Raw genomic sequence first — 13,149 nt, 5'->3', positions numbered from 1 at the left:
CTGTTTTATTTTGTAGTCGTTCATCTCTCGTCTCCCTTTAGACTCCCACTTCCTGTCTCGGGTGTCCTGTGATTGTCTGCCTCACCCTGATGTGCCTCACCTGTGTTTTAGGCGTTCCAGCCATTTCCTTGTGTTAGCCTGTCCTGGTGATGTTAAGAATTCGCCCTGTTTTTGACCTGCATAATCAGATTCGTCTGCTTCTTCTACCGCCAAGCTGCATAATGAACCCTTCCAAGCAAACACGTCTATGACAGCGAACTTTGCCTTCCTCCTGAGTCGTGTAATTGACTCCCTATCCTCAGTACAACCTTGACACCTTGAACCTTCTGGATATAAAATAATCGAGCCGCGCCATTACACAATTGTGTAAGATTGTTGTCGGCAACATTGACCACCAAAAACTACATGAAAGGAGCACGCACATAAATGAACGCTCCTCTGATGCCAAAAGTCGTAAAGACAGCTTGGCAAGTACATTTAATAAAGGCCAGGAGGTCGAGAGTGCACGGGTACCCGCCCGTACGCGACACTCCAAGAAGCCAAGTGAACATGCCTGCAAGATGGCAGGGTTCATTTAATTGGATAGCACTACACTTGGCCTCCGATTGGTCAGTGGATTTTAACAAGGCTTAGTTAGCGAACAGAAGCAACCTGAGTGCCAAGAGAAGAGAAGCAGCAACCGATCACATCTCAGTGCAAGCGGAGTTTATTTGAGTAAAAATGAGGGAAGATACTGCAGCATCTGAACATAAATCAATAAATCATGCTCTTGTACTGCTACTCCAAATTCTTGACCAAAGTTAGGATGGTAACTCCATCGTTCAGCGTGTCCAGGATAGGTTTTTGCCCAATTTGAAGAAATCCCAATGTCCTGTTTTTGTTTCGCGCAGTCAAAGTGACCTTGAACTTTGGCCACCAAAACTCAACCGCTACGTCCTTGAGCGCAAATGTCCCAGTTCTCTAACAAAATCCCTGAAGGGACCTTCACCTTCATGAGAACGGGATGGGTGGACGTCTTGAAAATACAACGCCTCCAGCAGGAAGTGTGTAACATGTTATGTGATTTGCTGCTCTATAAGCCTGTGAAGGACACGTTTTAGTTGCCGAGCTCATAAAACGCTCTGATGGATAACCAGCTTTCTGCTACTGTCACTGTATTTCTCCCATCCAGATAAGTGATGGTGAAAACTTTTCAGATAACATCCACTACTAAGCATTTGTAATGACCGGCTCGTTTATGTGACAATTATGGATTCACCACTTGGCAACATGATTGAAGAGGAATGAATTTGTAGGAGCGATATCTATTTTCTCGCTGAGGCAGAAGATTCCTTTATTAAATCAATAAGACTGCACGAACAGGCGGCTGAATATAAACATAGAAACAGATGAGAGTCAGACGGGATTATCAAACTTTGAGATTGAGATAATTTAAAAAGGAAGAAGATGGGTTTAATCCCTGCAACAACAACAACAACAAAATTCTTCTGACAATAACTTGCAATGGCAACAAACAACCTCAAACTTGACTCACCGCCATCGTACACGCGCTCAATATCAGGGGCGTGTCAAGCGCTGCACTGGCTCTCCTTGATATTTGATGGGCCACTCAAGGTGCCCCTAAAATTTTATTTGCAATTGCTGATGCACTTCTTAGTCCTTAGTCTCCCCCCCCCCAGCAGCTAACATGTCTCAACACTTTTATAAAACCTGACACTGGTGGATAGCTCTTGTCTTCCTGAGATGCCAGGACGGGCAAAGGATTCTGAAAGATGACGGAACTGGATTAGTGACATCAAACGTGCTCGAGGCAGTCAGAGGCTCTCCGGGGAGGCTGATCAGGTAACCATAGATGTCTGGGTACTACAGGTGTGGAACTTTGTCAGCTCCTGGTGTTTCAAAATTCATAAATAGCATCCCTGGGGTCAGTAATGTTTAATTTATCAAGTTTTGCAATCAGTTTTGAAATGAGTGCCATTCATTCTTGCTCTGACTTTTCCTGCCAACACGGCGGAGTAAACAGAATGAGCTGAGTGATGCCCAGAGCTTTACGGGCCATACAACACAAGAGTCGTGAAGTAACTTGATTTTGATTTAAAAATACTTAAAAAGAAAATTAAATGCTTCCTGGATTAAATCGTTGGCTGACTCTACTAAGAGGCGTTGTGTCTTACTAAATGTTGGAAGCAACAGCTGGGTGGGAGAATTCTTCCTCGAGGTTCGTGTCAGACTGTTGGCAGGATGGTTGAGACATCCGGTGGTCTGCTACCTTCTGTAATGAGTCCCACTGTGGATCTTTTCCCTTTATAGTCTCAAAAACAAGCTGTGGGGCCTGATGAAGCTTTTCTTTATGTGCTTATTCATTTGCGAGTGTCTGGGAAAAAAAATATGAACAAAATGCTAATGCCTTCACCTCTAAACGTCTGAGAGGTGCCTCCAGTCTTACCCGTCTCTTCAGCATCCACCCTAGTTTATCACTTTTTCCATTTTCTGTGTTTTCCCTTTCTCTGAAGGAAGTTTCAGTTAATTAACTATTTTTTTTCCCTTTCTTGCTGTTTTTCTGTCTGTCTTTAGCTGTGTCACGTTGCATTTCAGCTTGTTTATCACAGCAATTCAGGTTAATTCTGGTGGACTAGCGAGTGTGTGGCAGTCCTGCATGACACTGGTCAAACTCAACACCCTACTCCTGCTGTCCAATCCCCTAAATCCTCTGGAGTACTCTGTGCTATTGGCCGTGCCAGTCGAGAGAGAAAATACTGTAGCTAATGCTGTCGGACTGCTACACCTAATATCCCTGGGTTAGGCAGGCATGAGTGATTTATTATTATCTAAAGATGAATTTTACTACATTGGGGAATTGAGGACAAGGTCAGTGGATCTAACAGGATTTGTGGTTGGTAAAATGTCAGGCTGATCCAGGCATCCGGCCCAATCCTTTGGTGTGATGATGCACTGCCACAGGAATACAAGCGTGCTGCCTGTTTTTGTCATTTAACTCCGGCTCACAGCAGGTGTCCAAGATTGAGTTAAATGGATGCATCAGCCTGATTGAACAGGACAACTAGAAAGCCTTCAGAGAGCGCATATCCCTGCCGAGGAGATTTAAAATCCATACAATTTCTTCCCAAACGCCAAAAATAGCTCTTCCTGGCCACTGAGTCAGAACTTCGTCCATAAGGTCTCTGGGAGCTGTATACCTCCAGTTCAAATTCAAATACACAACAATTCATTAAAAATAATGCTCCCGATTTTCCAAACATGTCTTCCACAATATGACTTAGAAGGTTTCTCTAAGCTGGAGAATTCGTCTCTCAACAATTTCAAACAAACTCAAGGTTTTTGATGAGAATTTGATATTGAAGAAACCATGTGGGTGTGACCAAAAAAAACCAACAAAAACAAAACAAATAAATAAAGAATTTCTCTTAGCATTTCATCTGAAAAGGACAGTTTCGGATGAGAGCAAAAGGAGTGTTGCAGGTGCTCAAATTATAGGACAGAAAACATGGAAGGAAGATAAATAGAGAACAGAGATATGAAATAAAAGAATGTGATATTAGAAATATGTAACATTTCAACAACTATATATAACTGGCATATAATTGTAAATATACGTATTAGTTTTCAGGGAAATCATAAGCCTAAAATATTGGAGGGTTCTTGTAAAATAAGTGAAAATGATAAAAAAAAAAAAAATGCTGCCAGGAAAGGCGTCTGTTCTCTTTAAATAAACACTGGAACCTCTATTTTTGGGCATGTAGTTGTTATTTCCTGTCACCGGCCTAGAACAGGCCTCAGGATCCACTGGCTATAAAGTTCGTTCCAGATCAACTCACTTGTTCCTTGAAAAAAAAAAACATTATCTTCCAACCCATCCATTTGTTTTTGAGCTATCGTGCTAACAAGCTAACAAACAGACACACACCAGTGGCTTCATCTCTGTGGTGGAGGTTCATAATTGGCTTTTTGTAGCCAGCTTTCCAAAATAAAAATCCATTCGGGTCACATACAAAGATTTCTCCCACTTTTATCCACATTTTCTCTCTTACCTCATACTCCACATACTCTTCCTCCTCCACCTCGTAGGAAACCGTTTGGATCTTGATGTGTTCACCGTCCTCCAGCAGCTTTGCCTGAGGATCCTCCGTGCCGGGCGTGTCTCCCCCCCCTGCTGTGTTCGACGCCTCCTTCGCCTTCTTCTCCGTGAAAGTGGTCTCACAGCACTCGTTTTTGTATTCCTTAGCCTTGATGCTGCCGCTGTCCTCCTTGTACAGGATGAAATTAGGCCTGTAGAAGGCCTCGACCGCCAGATGAAGCGAGGTGGCGTCTAAAAGCTGCTGAGATTTCATCTTCCCGTTGGTGTTGTAACCTCCTCCGCTAACTACATTGCCGTTACTCGCCTTTCCTCCGCCGCCGCCCTCGCCCCCACCTCCACCTCCAGCGAAGTAGTTAATGATGTTTTCCTGGTACTGGTTATTGGGGAAGTCTCCTCCATAGCCGTTAACCACGTGCTTACTGTTTTTGTCCAACAATGGATTCTGGAGCTCGCTGAGATTCTCCATAGCAGTAGAAGGTCAAAAGGTGAGCTTCTCAGTGGTTTTTAGCTGGAGTCGGGAGAGGGTTCGGCCAAATAGGTTTCCTTAATGGCTGGCGCAGTAACGAAGGGAATGGCGTTCAGCATGAAACAGATCTGGAGAGGAAAGAAACGGCGAGGTCGTAAGAACATCAGATCAAAGTTTAGCCACCGTTACCGTAACAGCAACAACTTTGACAACACTGTGCTCGTCAGGAGCTCCATCTAATTCAATTACCTTTTATTGGCTTCAGACGTATATACAAATCCCAGAATAGTAACAGTCACGCATCAAAGCATCGCGTTCTACCTCAGTATATTATCCTTCCCTATCTGTGAGTGTGTGTGTGTGTGTGTGTGCACGCGTTTTGTGAGCTCGGTGTGATTGCTATCGCTCCAGTGCTCAGGTCTTATTAGGTGGCATCAAGGTGACATCTGCTGAGGCCTCCTACACGTGCTTTCCAGAACCAGAACCTTGTAATCTTCCCCATCTAATGTACTCCTGACATTTACGCCTGAATTAGTTTGACATCGGCTGCAAATTTTCTGCAAATTAATCTGTGGAATATCCAAAAAAAAACAAAAAACAAAGAAAGAAAATGGTTGGAAACCGACGTCATGAATGGTGCTAAAGCTATCGACTGAAAGTGAGCTGAAACGGTTGTTATGAATGGGCTCTTGGCTGCGTCAGCCGCCTGGAAGTAGTTCACCTGGGTTTTCTTTTCATTGTATTCCCTGGGTTTTCTTGTGATTCTCCTTTGGTATTGGACTTTAAGGCTGTTTTGTTTTTTCTTGCCTTATTTTCCAAATGTTGTATTAATTTGCTTTTACTGCTGGTCGAACAAGTTTTGGACTCTTGTAAGTTTACAGATTCTGTCTGTAAAACTGGTACTTATAAATAATACGCTACAGTTATAGCTCAGTTTTGCCGTTTAATAATACCGCAGTCTTCATCTCCAGCATGGACGAACAAGTGAAAATCTATTGATTTGAAAGAAGCACGTCCTCCTCCGGAACGGTAGATGTTTGTTTCTTGTGTCACGTCCTCAAAAATCCGACCCGGAACTCTCAACCTGAATCCACATTTAACTTTTAAAAGTCTTTCAAAATCAAACTGAGAAGGATTGAGAGACGATATACAAACAGTAAGGACCTTTGGCCTCATCCCTGCGCCGCCACGCCACGTCAAATCAAACAATTCTTCCTCTCCTCCGTGTTTTCAGTCGACAAAAACAACAGCAAAGAGTTCTCAGTTCCTCAGATGTCACCCGCGACCTTCATGTGATGAATGTGTTTTTAGAATAGAAATGCCAAAAGCAGATTAATTCTTGGAGTTCCGCCCATTATTGTGTATCCTGGGAGGGAAAATGCTCAAATTGAAGACAACAAGATTACAAATGGTGCACACTGGTGACTAGATATGAACACTGGCTTTTTGATTAAGGAAGGTTAATCAAAGTTTAATTTGTTGTTGTTCATACACCACTGGCGGGGCCTCTCCACCCCGCGTCCTGCTTCCAATCCTTAATTGACCCTTTTGATTTCCTTTATTGAGGTTGACTTGTGACTTCCGTGTGTCTCCTCAACCATTTCCTGGTTAGTTTGATGCATTTTGGAGCTGCTTTGTATTCCACCCGCTTCAGTTTGAATGTTGTTTTTTTTGTTTTTTGGGAAGCTGTTCAGGATTTGAGAGACAGAGACATTGTAATTTTGCAGCTAAAGTTTACTTTCCAGGTCTTTTTTCTTTCTCAGGTTCCAAAGGGACGATCGATTTCGATCATTTAAAACAAGAAAACAATATTGAGGGTTGAATATTGAGTAATATTCTCCCACTGGGTAACGCGCTGCAGCGGGGTCTCAAGGAACTTCTGCTTCAAGCTGGACATCGAGTGACCTGCAATGATTTATCATCCTTTATTCATGCGCCTAGTCTTTGTTTGCTGAGTTTTAATCCCCCCCCCCCCCATTTGCAATATTAATAACCTCAGTGTTCTTTACTAACTACGTTGCACTTTTTTGAGTCTCTCTAAATCGTTCTTTCCCTCTCTTCTCTCGGAGTTGATTTTTGTTTGCAACACTTTTCTAGCCCATGAATAAAATAGAGGTCCCACACTCCCAGGCTTCCAGGAAATCAGTAGGCAAGCCAAATTCATTTGTACAGCACATTTCATACCAGCCCAAAGTGCTTTCAAGAAAACACAAGGAACAAATGAAATTAACAATAAAAGCAAGCGAGTTAAAAACAAACAAAACAAAACAAAAGTTTAACAAGCAGAAAATAAAATGCGATAAAGCAAATAAGCCAGAAAATTAATTAAAAGCGATGTTAAAGAAGTGGGATTAGAAGGTGTTTGTGTCTGGCATGTGAGCGGCGTAGAGGCTTCACGCTAATTCTAGACCGGCAGTGAGGGAGCCCACCTGGGAGGGCTTGCGGGTTCACACTGGGTCAGAAAGTCTGAGCAGTGAACTCTGAAGAGCCAACAAAGTTTCCATGGCGCCCCTCTGCTGGACCTCCTCTAACTTAAAAAAAAAATAAAAATGCTGACATTGTTGTTCCACACCACTGCACCTTTTGGTCCGCATGCAGCCGCAGGGAGCACGGACTCATGCAGTTCTCGGGTATAAAGAGTGCATACACTGATTATGAACAAAAGTACAGGGAGTCCACCACGGGTGCTGTGTATTCAAAATTCTAGTGCTGCTTTTCTGGGTCAGGCCGACCAGATGACCCAGGTTCAAGACCCATGGTGGCATCTACCTTTCTTAAGATTCTTTCAGCAGCCGCAAACTCCAGCAGGGAGATGCTAAAAAAATTGCGTTATTGAAAATTAGCTGTGAGAAGTAAAAAAAACAAAACAAAACAAAACAACAACGACGTGATTTCAGAGATGAGCGTTTCTTTTTTTAAAAGTCGACCGCTTCCTTTTCACCGGGTGTCAGAGGCAACCTTTAACTAAGGCACTCTTCAGCTGTTAGTTTTTGAAAGCATTTACTTTTCATATAAAAGACCATTACGTTAAAATGGCCACAAGCAGCATTTTAACATCAATAAATCACTACTGCATTAACACTGAATCTGCACTCTGATTACTACCTCACAGGAAATCTGCTGGATTACCATACATTGTTTTTGACAGAAAACAGGGTTTTATTCTTCCTTTGAGGAAAAGATTCTGTGGGCAATGGTTAAGAATTTCTTCAACGAAAGCACCCATTTAGGGTTTTCCAAAAAAAAAAAGACTCGCGCATCAGAAGGACACGTGGATCATGTGAGCTGGAGAGTTTGTAGACAGATGTTTTGGGCCAGTTTTCCTCTGTGAGATGAGGTACTGGGGCAGCTACTGGAGGTAGTGGTGGACTGGGACAAAACAAACCAGTCGTTATTTCTTGTGTCGACAGGCGCGAGCACAATGCAAAAATCCATAAAAATCAGGATCATGAAATACCACAATCACATGAAAAAACAAAAAAAAGGACTCGCCAACAGTCCCCATTACGACACTCTCCAGGAAAACTCAGTGAGAGGGTGACAGCTCCAGAGAGGGAGAAAAAATAAACATGCACGTTCACTTCAGAATGTCTCTTCACCATAACCTCTGCCGTCCACGGTGCTAACCCCCCCCCCCCATACACACACACATACACACATCAGCAGCCAACAGGCACACAACATCCACCAGTATTTCACAACAGCAACAACCAGCGTCCTCAACACACAGCCGTAAACAATATAAAATATAAAAATCCAGATACCCGGACTGAAGCAATTAAGGCTCACACACGGCTATTATTGGCATGGTGACAGTTTTTTAGTTTATGTGTGTGTGTGTTTGTGTGTGTGAGAGCGAGAGAGAGAGAGAGAGAGGGAGGGAGTAAGTGCACTGGGCGCACTGTATTTTATTTTGAAGAGGAAAGAAGGGCTAAAAGTTTGTGCTTGGCGTTCGCGCAGGGCAATTTGTTCGAGCTGCAGTGTCCCGGATTAGCCCGAACCGTGTCTGTGGTGGCGCCAAACAGCTTGTTCAGTGGAGCACAACCACACAGCCAGACCTTCCTTTTGTACCAGCCAGTGTCAAAAGTACAAACAAAAGCAGACATCAATGTCCCGACGTGAAAAAGTGGCGAAAGAAATCGATAGCCAAGCCATGATAGCCAAGCCATGATAGTGGCGCGATCACGTCCATTCGCCCGCCTGAGCTTGCCACACGTAAGAGAGAGTCGGATAGCGAGGTGGCGCCAATTCACGAAAGTGCACTGAAAGGCGTATGTCAAAGAATTCCGTACGGTTACGTGTGAAGGCCGCGAAACAGTCCGCCGTTTTGTTTTGAACTATACTTGATCCGACAGCACGAGCGCCATCAGAGCCTCCCTCGTACCAGAGAGGCTTCGCCAGCCTTCGCCAGGCCAGCAACTAGAAATGCTGAGTTGTCGTTAATACTGGCTGTGAAAAGTAAAACAAATTCTGCCAGGACTGTAACACATATTAAAGTGTCTGGAATGGAAAATAAACTTTACATCCACTGAATAACTTCACTTACTACTGTACAGCACTGTTTTTTTGCTGTTGTTTATAGTCGGTGGCTGTGTGGCGCCATTAGCTTGACGTTAAATACACGTGGCTGGATTTTTCAGCACTCTAGAGCCACAAAGATGTGACGTAACAGGAAAAAATATAACTTCTGGAGGCATTTATTTTTGAGTATTTGAAAATACACTTTTTTGGGTGATGCATTGCTTTAATCGATGGGATGTTATTTCCTAATGGCAGCTCGTTAGTACTAAATTCGGCTGGAATACAGAGTGCAGTACCCAACTATCGCCATCATACTTCCAATATGTTGCAGCTGCAATTGTTGCATAGTTGTGAACAAAAGCTGAGCAAATATAGGACACCTCGGTATCAGTCCAGATGGATGTCACAGAAATGAGCACCGTTCTATCAGTGCGCACATTCGTTTGTGGGTGTTTGTACGAGTGTGAGTAAACCTGCATGAGTGTGAGTGGGTGGATGTGTTAGGGAGAGAACGAGAGAGTAGCAAAGAGAGGAAAGGGGAAAGAAAGAGAGAGGTCACACTTTATTCTGTGATTCTCTGCTTGAGTGCATCTGTGCATGTTGGTAGACAGCAGCAGCAGCTGCAAGTGAATGAGGCGGAGGAAAACAATTCAGCAGGACAGCGATGGCACCATACTAGCCTGCAGTGCTGCTGTGTAACGGAGCCAGAGGTGTCTGACAAGAGGGCTAATAGATTAGCGGACAACCTGTAAGCATCCAGGTGCGGGAGGCTAAGAACGAGACGGTGGCATTGCTAACATGCCAGCCACGCTGATGCGTCCGTGCACTTCCATCCCATTAGACTCCAGTCAGCACTCTCTCTTTCCCTGTGTCAGCCCGTTGCCAATCAACCTCAGACCCCTGACCCTGAAGCCAAGAGCAGGAATTATCAGCCGGGGCCCTGAGGCCAGCGCGGCGCGATGCACCTGAATACAAATGTGTCTTATCTCCCCGCCACGTCCGCCACTCATTCCGTCCAACTTTCTCACTGCTGGACACCACATGTGGGTATTTGCTCACCGTGTCTCGACAACAACAAATTCATCTCTCTGTAATTTCATTCTGCAGGGAGAGTCTGGTGTATAATACGCATAATAAGGTAACGTCAGGTAGTTATTGATGATCGCAGGTCATGATAATGCATGAGAGCTGTTTGAGGAAAATGCAAATTCCCCCAGAAACACATTTATCAATAACCCTTAGCCTTCACGGGCAGATTAGGCAACAGCAAAGGATAAAAAGAGTAATGGGCTGAACATGGTGTTGACTGATCCTTTAATGAACTATTATCACCAAAGGAGACAGTAAAATGTCATAATCCACCAGAAATTAAACCGTTCCTGTGTCAGCAGGAGGTAATCCATCTCCCTCTGTCTACACATTTATCTGATAAAACGTTAAAACCTTCTACGGGAGTCGGGACTTCTCTCAAGTACACCCTTATCACTTGGCTTATAGTGTTTTCCGCACCTCCGTCACATGATTTTAAGTGTTCCTTGATGTGTAAATCCCCAATAAGAAAGCGCAGCCATGTGTGTTTGAATAATTCAATGGGAGGGCGCTGTCAATGGCAGACATGTACGCGGCTGCTGGAGGTGCAAGAGGCAGGCTTTGGCTAACTTGTCCTCATTGCCTATTGATTAGGCTCTCCAGGAGCTGGCGGTAAGACACCAGAATATAGATGCTGTTTTGTCTCCCGCATCCATTTCTGAACATGTTTGTTATTCTCTGTGCAGATCCTGGATTTTGGGGGCCAATACCTGACATTTTGAAGTAAAAGATAAAGAATATCAGCATATTTAAACATAAGGAAGATTTCAAAGTAGTTATTCATGTAAAATGGTCCAACTGAGAGTGCTCAAGTCTGTTGTGGTTGCTTGGGAATTTGGACTGATGGGACCGATCCGATTATATTTCTATGCATTTCCAATATCTGTTCCAATGATTTGGGCCTGTATCGGGGTGGTACTGGCACCAGGTATCAGACTGGCACATGCCAGATATACAGCTTTTATTAGGTATACAAGAAGTGTCATATGGTCAAACTCATTTCAACACAACAAAGTTGAAGAGGCTAATCCCTGTGTAGCAGGTCCAGCTGGATATCCTTCAAAAACTTTGACTTTGACAACAGATCCCGAATGATACTTTTTTCAGATGGGACGCCGTTCCGTTTGAATAAAATTATATTTACAACGCACGTTATAAATCATCACTTGTCATCGTCAGCTCCTTAATAGATTCACAACGTGAATGTTTAGACCTTTTTAACTGAAATAAATACATCTGTGGCAGCTCTTCAGTGTTATGTTTTAGCATGAGTGGCATTTGAATTCATTTTTTTTTTTTGAGTCAGGGTAGTTTTGTAACATAAAAACAGAAGTCACAAACTGGATATTTGTTCCTCAGGTAAGGTGGTATTGAATGACGAGGCATCCTTCAATACTCCATAGTACTGAAAGAATGTGTGTGTGTGGGGGGGGGGGGGGCGTATAAGCTCATAGGAGCTCACCTCTGTTCAAGCTTGACTGTTAAACAATAAATATTCATTTTTTTTGTCCATGAAGAACACATAAAATTAACCTTTATTATAGAAATCTGGATTGAAGGAACCATCCTCAGGTGTCCTCAGTCCAATTAAACATATTTCATGTCTTAAAAAACATGATTGAATCCACTATTTGACATATAAACGTACATTTTTAGACTAAATGTACAATGTCAGAGCCCAAAGCAGTGACCTGATGACTTCAAGACAAAAATATCCCAGTCGTCGCACACACACGCACGCACGCACGCACGCAAATGTGCAGTCGCAGGTGGAAACTGTGCGAGTTCTCTATCACCAACATCCTCCACCTCCTCCGTCACAATGGAACGCAACACTTTATCTGTATTTGTCACCGGAACATGACCATGCGCACCACCGTAGCACCACAACCAGATATTGAACAGATGGTTAAGCTTCCAATAAAGACGACAGGGATCGCATTTACAGCTTTAAAAAACAATAAGCGCGCACTGATTGTGACGGAGAAATAATCCCAACGACTGTTTCTCTCTCTTTTTGTTGTTTTTCTTCTTCTTCTTTTTTTTTTTTTTTTTTTTTTTTACGCGTATGGATCTTACCTCGGAGTTCTTGGCAGTCCAGACATTGTTTGCAGAAAAACACTCGCTTGTTTTTGGCCCTTCCTTGTGGCTTGGATGCTGACGGTGTCGCCCAGAGGAACAGACATTTTTCTAAGACTTTCTTATTTGCAGAGATAGACGATCACTCGGGGGTGGGGTGGGGGGCGAACAGGTCTCCGCTCCGCTCGGCGAAAATAAAAACCCCACCGCTGTCACTGTCGCGTAATCGCCTTCCTCCGTGAAAATGTAAGTCTCACCCCCACCCCATTAACCGCTTTGCGTAAAAAAAAAAAGGGGGAAAAAGTCGAGTTAAATGTTGTCGCCTTTGGAAAGTTAAAGCACCATCTAAGAGAGAGGGAGAGAGAGAGAAATGATGATGATGATGATGAAGCAGGGAGGTTCAAGGAGAGAGAGGGAGCGAGAGAGAGAGCGGGAGAGAGACGCGGCTGGAGAGAGGAGGAGACTCCAATAATAAGAGTCTTCCCATCGGGCGCAAAGCGAGAAAGCAGCGTTCAACCCTCCCCGCATGCATGCGTTTACTTTCACTCCGTGGTTTTTCACGTGTGAACGAGGTTAAATCTTCTCATAGAGAGAGTGGGTGCCCCCCCACCCACCAACCCACCCACAGAAAATCCTCAGCAGGCAGCAGGAGCCCATCCTAAACCCCGCATCTGGGGGAAATATGTTCCCAAACAACCTTTAAATAACGTGAAAAAAGTGAGAGGAAGCAGATGGCGGAGCTGCAGAGTTGTAGTCTGATAGTGGAGGTAATTAAACTGAGTGCTGGAAAAAAATGGGAAGGATTATCGTTTTAAAGGTTTCAGCACCTTTTTATAAATGGCCATTACAATTAGTTTGAGTGGACCAGTGACATCTGTGGTGAGCTTAATGGTCCGAG

General features: G+C 43.7%; 1 protein-coding gene across 1 annotated transcript in view; it reads right to left on the bottom strand.

The window, feature by feature from the left end:
* syndig1l (synapse differentiation inducing 1-like) overlaps positions 1-12,818 on the bottom strand; it is a 45,014-nt gene extending 32,196 nt beyond the window's left edge. The window contains exons 1-2 of the mRNA XM_086189761.1: positions 12,252-12,818; positions 4,050-4,690 (exon numbers count right to left, since the gene is read on the bottom strand). Of these exons, the coding sequence (XP_086045887.1) occupies positions 4,050-4,562 (513 nt within the window). The 5' untranslated portion in view covers positions 4,563-4,690; positions 12,252-12,818. The remainder of the gene's footprint in view (positions 1-4,049; positions 4,691-12,251) is intronic.
* Between the last annotated feature and the right edge of the window lie 331 nt (positions 12,819-13,149).

Source organism: Aulostomus chinensis, chromosome 20, assembly GCF_037954235.1.
Source record: "Aulostomus chinensis isolate RoL2024-O1b breed Wild chromosome 20, RoL_Achi_v1.0, whole genome shotgun sequence".
Lineage (NCBI taxonomy): Eukaryota > Metazoa > Chordata > Actinopteri > Syngnathiformes > Aulostomidae > Aulostomus > Aulostomus chinensis.
This window is presented reverse-complemented; position numbering and strand designations above follow the sequence as displayed.